General features: G+C 41.3%; 1 protein-coding gene across 1 annotated transcript in view; it reads left to right on the forward strand.

Annotated features, from left to right (window-relative positions):
- Window positions 1-16,028, forward strand: part of gpr158a (G protein-coupled receptor 158a) — a 54,354-nt gene that overhangs the window by 20,055 nt on the left and 18,271 nt on the right. Inside the window, exons 6-8 of the mRNA XM_017031806.2 lie at window positions 8,325-8,427; window positions 9,509-9,735; window positions 11,076-11,144. Coding sequence (XP_016887295.1) covers window positions 8,325-8,427; window positions 9,509-9,735; window positions 11,076-11,144 — 399 coding nt within the window. The remainder of the gene's footprint in view (window positions 1-8,324; window positions 8,428-9,508; window positions 9,736-11,075; window positions 11,145-16,028) is intronic.

Consider the following 16,028-nt stretch of genomic DNA (forward strand, 5'->3'; position numbering starts at 1 on the left):
CCGTCGGGGTCCCCCCCGCCCCCTTCCTCCACGCCCTCCCTGTCGTTCCCTTCCGTCTTCACAGCTTTTTAAAAGCCACCGTTTAAATTCAAGCTTTTGAATTTGACACATGCCGCCGCCGCTGCCGGGCGGACGGCCAGACAGTCGGACAGAGTCGACTCCCTGGCCTCGCCTCACTTCCTGCCTCTCGAGCTGCAGTTTGCCCAGCCGAGCGTGCAGCCAGCCCACACTGGGATGGAGGCAAATGTTATGGATGAGTGATCCAGGAGGCAGAGCAGAGGGAAGAAAACAGAGAGGAAAACAGAGGGACTGTAGGCAGAAGAGATATGAAGAAAAAAAAGAGAGAAAATGCTCCAAAAACACACCTTTATCATCACCACACTTCATAATATCATAAGATTATGAGAATAAAATCGAAACTTTACATCATTACATATATGCTTTTTTCTCAGGACGTTTGTTTTAGGAGTCAGCAGGATTAAAAAAACTCTAGTTTTTAGCCGTACAAATAAACATGATAAAACAAGACATCTGTTCTCTGCTCAGCTCACTGACCAGCCGAGCTCACGTTGCCGCCGCAGTTGTCGACATCAAAACTATTCACCAAACCCAATCATTATTTCTGATTTTTTTTTATTTTTATAAAAGCTCCCGTTCTTTCTTCAATGAGTCAATTTCCTCGCTTCAGGTTAATTCGTTTGACCCATAAAAACATACAGGGATGCATTTGAGGAGAAAACTGTGAAAACTGATTTGCCGCCGTGTCACAAAAATGACTGATGTGCACATCAGCCTTGATGCTGCATTTGCATACGGAGCTTTTAGGCCTCGTTCTGCCCCATAATGAGTCGTCTTTTCATGCCGACAATCATTTTCTGGGAGAGAAGTGGCGATCGTTTAAAATGATGGATTTTCTCCAGCGTACTTCACATTTCACAACTAACAGTAACACTGTTAGAACCTGCTGTGAAATGTTTGTTTGTTTGGTTTAAATCTCTGTAGAGAAATAATTGTTAAAGTGTGTTTTGACATAAACTGAGCTTCGGTTTCTCCGAAAGAATTGTTGACTTTTCATTGTAATTGTTACAAAAACAGATCAATAGACAGTGTTTTAGGTTTTAACCATTAGTTGTGAAAGGACTGAACAATCGAAGGTTTCCTCTGAGGCCACATGTTACTAAAAGAAAAATAGCTAAATGCTAGCCACAGTAGCTAAGAATAAGCTAATTGTGAGGTAAAAAATATGTAACTTTTCGCCTCAAAGGTAAGATTTAAACTGTCTAGCCAAGACTAATTAAACATTTTAACAAATTAAGGTCAGCAGCACAATGTTTTTTAATTTAGCCTAGCATTAGCTGATTCAGAATTTAAGTAAGAGAGACAGGCTAAAAGTTAGCAAGAAAATATAAAAAACAAATAAACAAAAATGCTATTGAATTATCCAGAAATATATGGAAGGTACAGAAATATACTTAGTCAGCATATTTAGATAATTTACGAACCAGAAATGGTAGAATTTAGCAAGAAAAGTTAGACGTGGGATTCTTAAACATGTCTTTCTTCAGACCCGTAGTTCTTCACCCGAGTCTAAACTTTGTCCCCGACCCTGTGCTCACACATCCCAGTTGAGCTGAGCAGCAGAACGTGCAGTTAATGTCCTGGTTTCTCCAACTGCTCCGTTGTTCAAAGATCTCCCTCTGCACTCGTTCAGAGATAAACAGCTGATCCTTCAACGGCCCAGCTCTGCTGCATATTTACTGATAAAAATAGAAAAGAGGTTTTAGTGTGTGTGTGTATGTGTGTGTGTGTGTGTGAAGGGAATTCCTGCCCTGCTGTTTGAAACATGGCATCATGGCAGTGCAGGGATTATTACAGTTCACTCATGGTAGCAGCAGCAGTGGTAGTGGCAGCAGCAGTTCCAGTTCTGCGGCTGACCTCTGACCTCACCAGCCTCCAGCTCTCATATCAGTGGCGGAGGTGGAGAAAAAAGGAGGTGGAAGCGTCCTCATTAACTGGGCCCCCTAACACGCTGCCTATTAGAGCATGTTCAGGAGCCTATAAATAGGCTAATTGCTAATGATCTATTCTGAAGCGTTCACACCAAAGCTGTGATTATGCTGCGGAGCTGATGAGGACATTTGGTTAAAAGGAAATAGGATAAATTCAACCTTCGGATGCTTTTTAAATGTTTAACAACTCCTTCGCTGATCAGTGATGCAGTCGGTCCTTTTTATTAGAGCTGCCGAGGCGTTAATAACAACGCCACCGTTTCCTTTGACGTGCTACCGCTAACCTCTGCTCCGCCACAGACGGAGGGAAGGAACAGCAATGAAGACACTGTCTTTCAGGAGTGATAGGTGACCATCAACACAAGTCCAACTCATTCATGTATGAACAGGATGAGACAGAAAGACACAGAAGCTGGTCCATGTTTGGACAATCGTGTCCTAGTTCAGAGGGACAGCTGGACAACCAGCCAGCCTGTCAAATGAGGTCAACCAGTAGGGGCTAGTGGAGGGAGAGCTGCCCGGACAGTCGGGGACTAACTCTGGGTCCGGTCCAAACACCAGAGCCTGAACACCAGTGCGATAAACACTCCGGCCCACAGGGAGCTTAACTGCCATGGAGCCGGCACCAGAAACACAAACACTTTCTTCTGCTTTCCTAATCACTTTCGCAGCTTACGCCGGTGTCAGAGGGAAGTGTACGGCTTCATATTTAGACCCTGCTCACACAGTGAAATGCACAGCAAGAGCTGACACTCGCAATAATCCACGCGGCAACAAAACCCGAGTTGTGCGCTGGGAGTGAAATAAGGAGTGCTGAATAAAAGAAGGTTCGAGCTTGAACAAATTCTTTTGACTAAGGAGCCCGCAGGGGAACAGAGGATCATGGGAAATGAACGAGGTGTTTGTTGATTCTTGCTATTTTGGGAGTTGGCGGCTGCACCTGCAGGAGATCCATCTTTTCTTTTCTCCCTGAACCCGGCTGTCATTGGTTGACTTGTTCTTACTGACTCTATACAGTAAATGGGAAAACTGTGTTGGTGAATAGAAAAGTCGAAACATTCTAGGATCACGTTCCCTCTGGGACACAGAGTACCTTTTGGAACCGGAGAAAAACAACGTGAAATCTTTTATCTTTAATCAACAGATTTCTGTCTCTCTTTCATGTGGTGAAGATCAGGCTGAGGAGCCGTGAGCCTCAGATCTTCATGGATACCTGCAGGACAGCTGCAGAATCATCAGTGTGTGTTAGTGGAGGAGAGAAAAATCCATACGCTTGAATCGTATGTCATTTTGTGTATTTAAGGTGAATCCAAAAACCTTCGTAGATTCTGCAGAAATGCCTGGGATTCACGGGTTTTTATTTTAGCCTCCAATTTTAATTTACAATCTTTAATTATTAATTCTTGTCTTTTATGGGATTTTACTCTTGTTTCTACAGCAAGTCTCGATTTGACCTGGAGTACTCTAAACTGTTATCGTTTTTTTTTCTCGATTTGACCTGGAGTACTCTAAACGTTTTTTAAAATTCATCAGCTTCCTTTGGCTGCTGCCTTCAGGGGGCGCCACAGTAGATACTTACAGTAAAAATCTTAGCATCTTGGTATTCTATCCTATTCCAGTGTAAACCTCCCTGCAGTCCTCTCCTCCTCACCTCCTCTTCCTGCTCCATCTATACTTCAGTCTGTAATTACTGTCTGATAAGTTTTCCTCTGGGTGCAGGTTACACTCTGTAGGATCGTTACAAATACCTGCACAGGCTTATTAGTGGCTGATTAGGCTCCGTGCTGGACCAGAAGACTGTGGTCTTGGTTTCATGGAGAGCCCAGGTCCTCAGCAGGCCCTAATTAACCCAGAAGACGCAGCTACTTCCTGGTTTCCTGGTCAAGACTTTGGCCTCTGCATTAATTAGAGCCACTTCCACGGTTGTTTTGAATTCCCCGTTGGGTGTCACACAGAGGTGATGCTGGGAAACTGTGTTTGATGTTTTTTTTTTGTGCATCCGTACAGTCCGTGTGTAGCTACAGTGAAATTATATCCTTGAAATGGTGATATTTGTTTTTTTCTTTTATTGGAGAAGTGTGACATTTTATATCCTGCTCTCCTTCTGCGGGATTCAATTTTATCACTATCTAATTATGCAGCACACTACACAAGCCTCCGTCTGACATTTATCACCCAGTTTTATTAGAAAACTAAGTAGTTTCCTTTTCAAACTGAAGCGAGAATATAAAATCCCGGTGGTTCTAGTTACTTTTAAAGCACCTGAACGAGTGAAGATTCAATAAATAAAAAGTCTTAATATCAGATTCTGTCACACTGTGGAATAAGCTAAATTAGTCATTAAGATTAATCACGAGTAATTGGGATTATTATCATTCCTAAATGTAAAGAACAAAAATATGGAAAAATAAAATAGAATAAGAAAAAATTTCAAAAAGTATTTACATAAACTAATAGTTTACGGTCACCATGGCAATTGACATGTCAATGTGAGTGTGTTTGTGTGTGTGAGTGACAGCTGCCGCAGCTGGGATTTGACCAACAGTGTATGTTTGCCCACGGCGCTACAGGCATACATTTAGAACCCACCATAAAGTAGAAATGAAGCGTCACAAAGCGCAGGGTCATGTGATCTAGAGTGACATTATTTCATTTTGTCATGTTTCATTTATCTCCACATTACCACACGTGAGCAGCGGCTCCGACGGCGGAATAAATCCTGTGCAGTCAACCACTGTTTTCACAATCATATGGAGCTCATTAACCATCAGTTAAAGTGATGTGGTGATGATTTTCTCTCAGGCAGCACCGTGGACGCCTACAGCTCATTATAGAGAGGAGGGGATGGGGGCGGGGGGGGAAACACACACGTACAACACAACAAGACAACGTGGCTTCCTGAGCTGATATCAACTCAACACCATCACTGGTAATTAACTGTGTACGGCAGGCGTGGAGAAGTAGGTCAGCACCATGGTCAGCGCCATGTCCCTGTTCATGACAGCATAACAGAAGGCTGTTGTATAATCACAGCACATATAGCTGAAGGTTCCTCCATTATTTATGTATGTATGTATGGTTAAGAGCTGTATAACAGCAGGTTGGTCCAAAGTCTGGTCTGTAGACCAAAAGTGGCTCTCTGAGAAAGAGGGAGTTTTTTTTGTGGTCCCAGCCCTCAGTGTTCCTGAACAATGAAGAAATATTTTGTATTTGTAAGTGTTCCTGAACAATGAAGAAATATTTTTCTTAAGTTTGTTCAGGTAATTAATTTTATTTACCTTATCTAATCTTATTCCAGGTAAACATTTTGCGTTTTCATTATCTATTTTCTTTTTTTTCTGGGGTATTTTTTTTTAACGTTTTTTTAATTTTGTTGCAAATCTGTTTTGCTTTCTTTTTTTTTAACGTTTTCTTTTGTTGCAAATCTGTTTTGCTTTTTTTTCTGTTGTTGTTCTCAGATTATGTTACAGTCATTGAATACATTTATTTCGACATCTTATACTCATTACTATAACTGTTACTATAAGGTTTTTCTCAGTATTTCTGGGTTTGCTTGTTTTCTGTAGTATCTCTTCATTTGCTGTTGGATACTTAAACCCAAACAACAACAACAAAAAAAGAGAGTCAAATGTCTTAGTGTTATCTTTTATCTGAGTGATTGTTCATTTACAATAGTATAAAAAAAATGAAATTGAACAACTAACCTTCATCGTGTATCTTGAGGTGTTGTTTTTTTTCTCTTGGGCCTCCACCACTGATAGACATGTAACAGTATTGAGTCCATTTACTCCTGTGTTTGTGCCACCGTCATATTCCTGTGTGTTTGTCGATACATTCATCATCAAATGTGACGCAATTGGTCAAAAGGTCCACAGGGTGCCTTTAAGTGAGCTAATTTATATGATTTATACTGCAATATTACGCTGAGATCACATGACGGATGGCAGGTAGCTGCAGCTGCGGCGTTTTGGCTTCTTCCACATCCTACATGTCCAGAGAGGGAGGGGGGGGGGGGGGAGAGGGAGAGAGAGGGGGGGGGGGGGGGGGGGCAAGAGAGAGAGAGAGAGGGGGAGAGAGGACCTGCATCCATCACCACAGGAGGCAGGAGTGGGATTCACAGCCAGAGCTATTTCTGGCTCACTGTCTCTCTCTCCCTCTCTCTCTCTCTCACTCTCACATTCACACACACACACGAAAATCATGCCCACACTCACACACACACCTGTCTGTGGCTGTTTGCATATGAAGAGTGGCAGGCAGGAGCTGCAGCCTGCGCCTCCTGTCCTGAGGAGACAGCTGCTGGGAAATCAAACATGAAATCACTTTAGCCGACACATTCCACCACAGAGCTCATTTACAGCTCATTTTTCGTTATTGTATGACGGGCTACATGCATGCACCACCTCAACAGTGTCACATCCAGATGATGAGCTTCACTTTAATGAAGTGTTCTTGACACCTACAGGAAGTGCTGACTTAAAATTAGCCGTTAAGAACCGTTTCCCGAGCAGTCAAGAGTGGGAGAGGTGTTCACGCAGATGTTGACACATCCCTGTCAGATCTCGTGTCAGGAATCATTTTTAAAACAAAATAAAAGCTATATTATTAAAAAAGGAAGAAAAATGCTTTCCAATGTCAGTTTTTCTTAAAAGCGAAGCCAAAAACATTAAACAACATCTAAAAATGTGTAGATATTGCAGTATTTTACCCAAATCTTACAAATAAAAACGTTGCTAATTGTTGCCTTAAAATGAAATAGCAATTAATAACATGTAGCAATATTTAAATTGTTATTTTGATCGTGATTTGCGTCTAAGAACAAGCGCGCACACGTTGCTCGTTGTCTCGAACGTGTCGTTTCTTCCGTTCAACACCAGGCTCGTCCCCGTACACTCGGTGACGAGAGCGATTGGTTTCCGTCACAATTGAGTTCCGGCGGAAGTTGGACTTTTACAAGGTTCTCCTTGACGCGCTTTGAAAACACAAGTACACAAATGTACACGAATACATTCGGGTACAAATACACGTACCGTTACAGCCCTAATGTAAGGGGATAATGAAAGAAGAAAAAAAAGGAAAGAAAAGAAACGACGTCACCGTCTGAGCCTGGTTACCTGGTTACCGTTATGACGTGAGCTAACTGCGCTAACCTCAACAACACCGTACACCTCCATGTTGGCTATTCATTGTTTTTATATCAATGTGATATTAATTCTTGCTCTTGTAAATAATGTCATTATTTTTAAACAAAAAACACCACTTTCAGAAGATTCAACACATTTTTTTTACTCACTTATAGAGTATTAAACTGTACTAGACTACTGTACTGTATGATCAATTGCTAACATGTCGAGGGTTTTCCAGTCTCTCTCGTTCTCTTCAGCACGTCACTGTAGCACCACTTTAGCTTCTCTCTGGCATTAGTTGGAGGAACTTTGTGTGGTGAACACTAACCTCTGGTAATTACCCCCACACTGTTGAAAACCCTCTCCTCCAGCCTCTCCAAGGCTTTGACTGAGGGTTGGGGGGGAGGTGGAGCTGGAGAGAAATTATCACATTCAAACCTTAGCCAGGACCTTGAAGAGCGAGGCAGTCGAAAATAGCTGCCGTTTCAGATCCTCCGGGTCCATTCTACAGTGAAGTGCGTGACGTCGTCTGGTGCTTCATTTAGAGACGCCGCCTCTGACAGTCGGGTCAAAAAACACTCAATGGCATGTCAAGGGCCATTTAAAGTACTGGTACTTTTCATGGCCCCTGGACTCAAAAGCTATTAAGAAAAAAACATTATGTCGATTAAGTGACTCAGAAAATGAGATTCTGTGTCAGCATCCTCGGTCCAGATCCGTTCATCTGGGAACTTTACGTGATGGAAGGAAATAGAGTCTGTTTCCTAATTTAGACATTAATTATGTCTTGTGATTTGGCAAACAGAGCACAAGGTCTGCCAAGGACGCCCCCGACGACTCCTGGGTGTCCGTTGTCTCTGCAGCGTTTAGTCTGTTTTCTTATCACACTTTCAATCTAATGCTGGGGGTTTGGGCTAATTTAACGTTGCGAGAGGACGGTGACGCGGAGAAGCAGGAGACGAGGAGAGCAAAGTTAAACAATTAGACCTTTGTCCTTTTCACAAGACCTTCCGCACTCCTGTTGCACTTTCTTTAAATCGCTTTGACATTTTTTAATAGGGGTTTTCTCAGATTGGTTTTGCTGTCAGTCAAGTTGGTCAAAAGTGAAGGATGTTTAAGTTGTAAAGATCAAATCAAGGCTTTTCAAAATTTACATTTTTTTTTTTTTTTTTTTTTACTCTCTTCACAGTGTTTACCCATGCGTGGTCATGGTTTCGTTCTGGACAAGTACAAGTGCCAGTGCAGGAAAGGATTCTACCATCCCAACAGACTGGCCGTCAACGGGTTCTCAAGTAAGTGATAGATACATGAAATTCTGCTGAGTCATCCAATCAATAAATATATATTTTTTAAATAGTTTTTGGGTGGCTCAATATAAACACCAGAACACACAAATTAACACACACCCATATATGTATATATACTTTTGTTATTTTTAATTGCGTTGGGTCACATGATAGAAGATGTAATGTCTCAAAAATGTTTTGAAAAAAAAAGTACTGATTTTTAGAAAACTATTCATGTTGCGTTGCAATTGTTCTGATATTTTGAGTGGAGGGTCAGACGGTGAAAAGCACAATCTAAAGACTAGTGTTGCTGTTTTTTTTTTCTTTGTCTTAGCTCAGTGTGCACATGTGGGTGAGACAGATGAGAAGCCAATAACAGAGCAGGGGAAATCCCTTTAACAAGCCTCACTGCTGCAGTCGGGCTCCACCACAGGGCCATTAACAAGCCTGTAAATCCACATGGGGACACGCTGTACTCTGCTCTGCAGAGGAGAAACCAATAAGCTTCATTTTCCTTTGTCTCTCCGTGATCTTCTGCTGTGGATCCTTTAAATACGATTCAAGCAGAGGAGTCGGTGAGAAGCCGGTGTGTTGCTACAACCGAGCAGCGAAACTGAGCTGACGGGTGTGAGTCACAGCAGCAGAGATAAATGGTCCTTTGAAGGGATCAATGACATGCAGAGTCACAGTTTCGAAGAAGGAGACAATTTTTTTTTTAGTGCCAAATCCCTGCAATCTACCCAACAATGACTGTTTTCATTAAAGCTTCCATAAGAACTCCATGAAAAACCCACATAGTCTTCATCTGTCCAACTATAGGGATATATATATGTACATATACACCCATACACATTTGTACGCATACATATACTGTATGTTTTAAAATAATAATAGGCTTCAGGAATTTTATGAATTTTTATGAAAATGAATTTTATTGAGACAATTTTTAACTTTTCAAGCTTTTATTATGCTAATTGATGCTAATGTCTGGCTAACCATTTTGAGATAAAGCTGAGCCAGATGTTGGCTATAACATTTAAAAAAAACAAAAAATCATCATCACTCTTTTTGCTTCCGTCTTTCACAGGGACTAACAGAAAAGTTAAATCTGCGGACTTTGGCCCGAACGTGGACCAAGGATCTTCTGGCGACTGTCTGCCCTGTCAGAAAGGCTGCGCCTACTGTAAAGACGACGCCCCCTGTGTGGTTGGAGAGGACGGCGTTCTTCGTCTGGCTGTTCTCTCCTTCCAGTGCCTCTGCGTGCTCATCGTCTTCATCAGCATGGTGGTCATCTACCATTTCCGCAGGAATAAGGTAAAAGCGCTCGAACAGACTTGTAGCATCTGGAATCTTTAGGTCCAGGTTTATTTTTTTTAATCAAATGTTTTGGACCGTGTGTGGTCAGAATAGCTGAAGCTTTTTAGTTGTTTCTCTAAAAATTATATATATATATATATACATATATATATATATATATATATCCCATATTTGGGAAATTCTTGTGTTAACCAACGTCTACAAACACATTTCTGCTAATATTTAATATACTTTTAATGCAGTAAATTTAGTTTACTTCCAGCCATTTTGTAATCCATTCTTTAATTTAATTGATTTTTGGCTCTAAGCCTTTTTGTTAAGACCGATTGTTACCATTTTTTACTATTCTTTAGCATCACAAATAGCAACAGGTTTTTTCTCAAAAACTTATTTTTTTCTTTTTGCTATTGTGTTGAGATTATCGACTGGAGTTAATTATAAACCTCTTCGTAGATCATTAGACAATTAGGAATAAGTCTCAATCCTCCTCATCCTCCTGAGCTGCTGTGTCATTTACACACCTAAATGCTCTTTTATTATATCAGCGACGGTGAACAAAGACTGGCTCCATTAATAACACAGATAAATGGCTTATATTCTCCGGGGCTTTGTCATAAATTAAACACTGCTGATTTAATCCTCATTAATCTGATCAGAGTGACTTTAAGAGCCTCTTTCAGACTTAAAGTAATATAATATCCATAATCAAATGAATTAGCCTAGATTTACATATTTTAATAATGTTTTAACAAGATAAACATCAGTCAGGATTTTGGTATGCCAAAGAGTAATGCCTTGCATTTTATCAAATATGAATTATTTTAAAAATGAAAAACTGCAGCTGTTTGCCGTTATTATAGAGAGACCCTGAAGTATCTTGTCATTTAGACAAAAATGTATGAAAAATATCTCTAAACTGAACAGCCATTTGTCTCTCTTTTAACCAAGGATTTCTCTTTAAACTTCACGCAATAAAATTCTAGGATTAAATCAAAGATGCTCTCACATCACATCTCATTATGCCTGGAATTCCATATGAATATAATGAGCAGAAATGACATGAAGAAAAACTATATTATATCACAGATTATTGGTTGGTTGATGACAACAAACTTAAAAATGTTGTAAACTTCGACCTAATGAAAGAATTAGGATGAATAAAACTATTTTTTTTCCACACGTGGGTCACCACTGGGCTGTAGCAGTTACGCTGTGAACCGTTAAGTATTGAAATAAAAACATATGACCTATATGTATATAAAATATATGTAACTATAAGATGTTTCAGAGCTCCGTGACCTTAAACCTGTAAGTTTATTGCACCTTCTTGTTCTCAGAGCATCCGAGCGTCTGGTCTGGTCCTGCTGGAGGCCATCCTCTGTGGAGCGCTGCTGCTTTACTTCCCGGTAAGAAGATTTACAAACTGTATGTGTGTGTGTGTGTGTGTGGGTGTCCATTCATTCCATAATGTTTTCCTCCTGATAACATTCACAACATGCTCTACATGCAAAAAAAACCTGCTGTTTGACTGGTGTGTATTCACGCTGACCTTCAGTCTCATTCACACAAAAGCAGGATGTTGACAGAACGTGAAAAATACCTTCACCTCATAAATCGAACGTGAAAAATACCTTCACCTCATAAGTCACTGCAGGTTTTTGTGTGTTTTTTTTTTTTGATAGTGTATTTTTCCTCTGTGAGAGCTCCATGATGATAAGTGCAGTTTTACTGCCATTACAATGTGTGTGTGTGAATGTGTGTTAGCGTCTGATAAAACGCTACTGGCAGAAACAAACATCCCAGGGTGTGTTGCTGACCCCCTGCTAACTGAACACAGAACAGGCCAGTGAACCCAGCAGCCCGTCAACATCCACCATCTGTTGACCAGCTGATACTGACTGCCCTGTGGAAACACAGCTCATTGTTCCTGTCTGACCTTAGCCTGCTGTATTTTTAATCTCTGGGCCTTTCTACCATATGTAGGGTTTTTTTTTTGTCCATTTTTTTGATAAAATAAAGTAAATTAAAAATATATAGGTCTGAACAAATAGGTGACTCAGTGAGGTGTAAACTCCTCATCTGTCCACTATGACATTAGTCTTGTTATTAATTTGCTGATATCAGAACAGATCAAATCTCACTGTAGGTCTTTACTGTGTTGGCAGTTTTCCCACAATTAAATTGTTTAAAAAAATGTAATATATCGCCTATAGTATCGCAATATATACTGTATTATGTATTATTATGTATATATGTTACCCCATATCGTGATACGTATCGCCAGATTCTTGGTTTCGTTGCGTACCTATTTCAGGCGAGTTTTCTGTTCTCTCTTGGTTTCGTTGCGTACCTATTTCAGACGACGTGTTCTCTATTCTTCTTAACTGAGGCTGAGATTTTTTTTTACTACCATTGGTTTGAAGTCCACATGCTGACTGTCCTCCACCAAGTGTTTCTGGGTCACAGCCCACAACTTGGTGTTATATAAAATAGGCACTGTTTTCGCAAAGAAATTTAAGGAACTGCCAACGTTGGCCAAAGAATAACAAGCTACTGTGTTTGGAAGAAGCTAGAAGACGAGTCCGTCGTTGTCTCAACTGTCTCAATATGGTGGGACACATTTGAACAGTCCAAATCTAAAGACACTCCACTGTCGTTTCCTTGACTTTTTCTGAAGCCTGTATCCCACCGCTGTCTTTTGACAACTTCCTGCCAGGTGACACCACAATGCGACAGCAGTGATTCATTACAGAGTGTGATCGCAGCTCAGTGACAGCTGGCATGTGAGGTTATAAAAAAAAGGAAACGCATGGCGTTCTAATGATCCAAACTCTGTGACTTTGCCTCAGTCTAAGCTTTTGGAAAGAGACAAAAGCAGGACGGCTGAGAGGATCCAACGATCACACTGAGATCCACGACTGTGTGTCCTCTATCTGTCTCTTTTTGTCTCACTTTCACAGCGGAACAGAAATCAGCGGATTTGGCACTGGCATAATTTCGTTTCTTTCCTTATTTCCTGTTATTTCAAAGCAGAGGTGTTTAAAGTCATCGCTTGTGACACACTCTGGGGAGAGCGGGAACGCAGCAGGGAAAGAAATTGTATTACTTCATGAAGCAGAATGCCGGGGGAGCGGGATGAGATGTATCTCCTCCGGTCTAATAAGAGTGGAATTATTTAAAACCAAGCAGCAGCAGCAGCGGTGACATCGACGGCGGTGGAATATTTCTGAATCTATATTTAGACTCTGAGTGATGTGCCGTGTGGGATTCGACATGGAACTGCATCAGGGTGGAGATCAATCTAACGCAGAGACGTGCATGAAATCACGTGATCGGGACGAGATGTTTTATCAAAGATTCAGATTCAGCCTTGGCGGCTTCTGTCCGGACTGAACCAGGGAGGAGCGACGTGACCTCTAACACCGACTCTGTCGTCTTCAAAGGAGGCAAGAGTTTCAGAGGAGTTCGCAAAGAGAAGATGACGTCAGTGGCCTCCTTAACAAATCAGCTATTTTTAGAAATCTCCGCTATCTCTATATCAGCAGCACTCAGGAACATCATCCTCTGTTCACTCACTCATTCACCAGTAACCGGCCTGTGCCACATGCATCACTTTCGCCTTAAATCTTATTACTTTCCAGCGCCTTGTCGCAGCAAATTGCATTGATTAGCAGCCTCTAAATCAATTGGCTTTAATTACATTTACCCAGCATTGCTTTGCTTTGCTTTGCTAAGCATAAACAGCTCCACATGATTGAAACTAAATTGCAATTAGACAGTGGGCGAAGCAGCGAGGAGAAGATGCGTCGGTGGGTTCAGAAGATAATCAGTCGGGAGGAATTCAGTGTCACAATGTTTCTGACTGGACAGACGGACGGAGAGACAGACAGATTGCTCAGTTACACTTGTCATTTGATGATTAGTGTGAGACAAGTGTCGAAAATTGTGGTAAATCACATTCCTATGTGCTAAATTCGCATAATATAATCAAATATATAATATCGTAATCAAAGTTGTATATTTTGCACTAAAAAGTTACCAAATAATCGTGATTAATCATGATTAATTTAAACATGTCTCAGATTAAACAGCTTTTATTTAAAGGGTTACTATACAGACTGATAAGAGAGAACAACCAGTGATGCCTTCACTGTCTTAGGAAGTATAATAATACCCAGGACAACAATTGTAATAGGAATTCGCACAAAATGCTCATTAGTTTGCTCATAATTTGCCCCCTATTGTCTGTTAAAGGAAATGCATGCTGTAGTTCTGCATTGAGGTTCATTAATGGAATGACTATTCAGTATTTAAAGGACATGACCTTTTTTTAATTAAACACAACAGGTGTAACTTTGAATAATTTATTCATTTTAAGTTAATGTTAAACAACTGGATTCATTTATGAGTGGAGACACAAACTGTTTCTGTCCGTCAACCAAGAAAAAAAAAGCTTCACGATTGGACAAAAACGTTCTTCCTTGAAAGCAGCAGTGAACCAGTGACAAACAGGCGTCGTAGCTTCATATTAACACACCATCGGAGACTGGTCTTCTTGTCTCTGTGTCCCAGCACATCTGTGTGTGCATCAGTGCATTCTGCCCCAGGGACAGCTGCAGTTGTCCTTCAGTGAGACACGTCACACCTCCTGCTCTGCTGCATCTGCTTTTATCCGTGCCAGTTAACGCCAACCTGGAAGTACGGACGTACGCAAACATCCTGGCACTAAGTCTTGTTCCTGAGATGTCGTTTGCATAACCAGACAACAAGCAACCATGTCTCCGTGTTGGTCCACCTGTCCACTCTCAAGCTGGGACGAAGTGTCACTTCTTTTCTTTTTTTTTAGCCCGTGGTTTGGCGTCACAGTGCACTGTAGACAGGCCTTCGTAGAACATCAGGGGGTTAATGAGAAACAGTGTGGCCTCAAACACACACACACTCTCTGCCAGCTCATTGTCTCTCTCTACCTTGCAGCCAGGTTGCTCTGACACTTCCAGACTTAAGTAGGTCTGGTTCTTTGTCTATTTCCAGTCCATCCTTCACACCCTCTGCTTCCTCTTCGACTTCGGGAAAAACCCTTGTTATAGAGTTCCCCATAAAATCACAGATATGTATATCTGCGACCATTCAGCACCAGGACTGTCTGAAATCCCAATATCTGTTCCGCCTTGGATGAAATTGGAAATTAAACGTTGGGATAAAAAAATAATATGAAGATTCAATCAATCAAAAATACATCCATCATACATCAGCTGCCAAATCCGGTGCTTTGTGATGCACAGTAGGCCAGAAGCTGTCGGAGAAACAGAAGGTGCCGAGTTTCTGCCTTTTGTTACCACACTTTCATTGAAAGCTGCTAGCAGCGGCTAAAGAGAGGGAGAAATGACTTCCAGCCATTTACTGTGTCTTTCTCTCTCCATCTGAGCAGAGAATGGGACGAAACCGCCTTAGAAATCATTCTGTCACAACAAAGCTTATGAGCTTTAATGTTGTGACATGCGCAAAAAAAAAAAATCATGACAGCCTTCCCTCGCCCCGATGCTTTCCTGAACATCTTTTTCTCCTCATTCCTTGTGTCTGTCGGGTGTATTTTTATATTCTATCCATGAAACATCTTCAGTGTCAGATGGTGGGAGGCAGGAGCAGCGGTGGAGAGGTGGCAGTAGAGAGGTGGAGTGTTGTAATAGCAATGGATCCATTTTTATATGAAAGCCGACACTCACCGCCGGGCGGGAAGGGCAGCCTTCAGGAGGGAGTTAATGGTTTCTCCTTCCCCTCTTGCGGCTCCCCGGGGTGGGCCGAGTGTAAATTACATCCAGCTCAACCTCTGCACAGACAAGAACAGGGTCGGCTCAGGCTCGCCTCCGCAATCCCCTCCCCAGATCCTGCCAGATATTCCCACTCTCACTGGCTGCAAGGTGGCACACCCGAGGGGGAATGATCTGCCCACGAGTGTTGATGTTATCTTTCTGTTTCTCTCATGACCTACATTTTTACCAAGGAATACAGTTTTGTAGTTATACTCTGTCAGAATGTAGTGCAAAAAAATAATAAAAAAAGCAACCGACAACATAATCTATGATTTTAACAGTTTTATAATCAAACGTTTGCACCAAATTGAGGGTAAAATTTACACATATTCAAATTGGAATAACAGATAAAATGCTAGTGGTTGCTAAGTGCTAAACACAATCAACAGAAATGACCAAAAAAAGTTTCATGCTTCATTAACGATATGACAAAGTTAGCTTAAAAAGTCTAAGGTTAAGCATAAAACTAGTGGACAACTA

The sequence above is a fragment of the Cynoglossus semilaevis genome, chromosome 3 (genome assembly GCF_000523025.1).
Source record: "Cynoglossus semilaevis isolate Cse_v1.0 chromosome 3, Cse_v1.0, whole genome shotgun sequence".
Lineage (NCBI taxonomy): Eukaryota > Metazoa > Chordata > Actinopteri > Pleuronectiformes > Cynoglossidae > Cynoglossus > Cynoglossus semilaevis.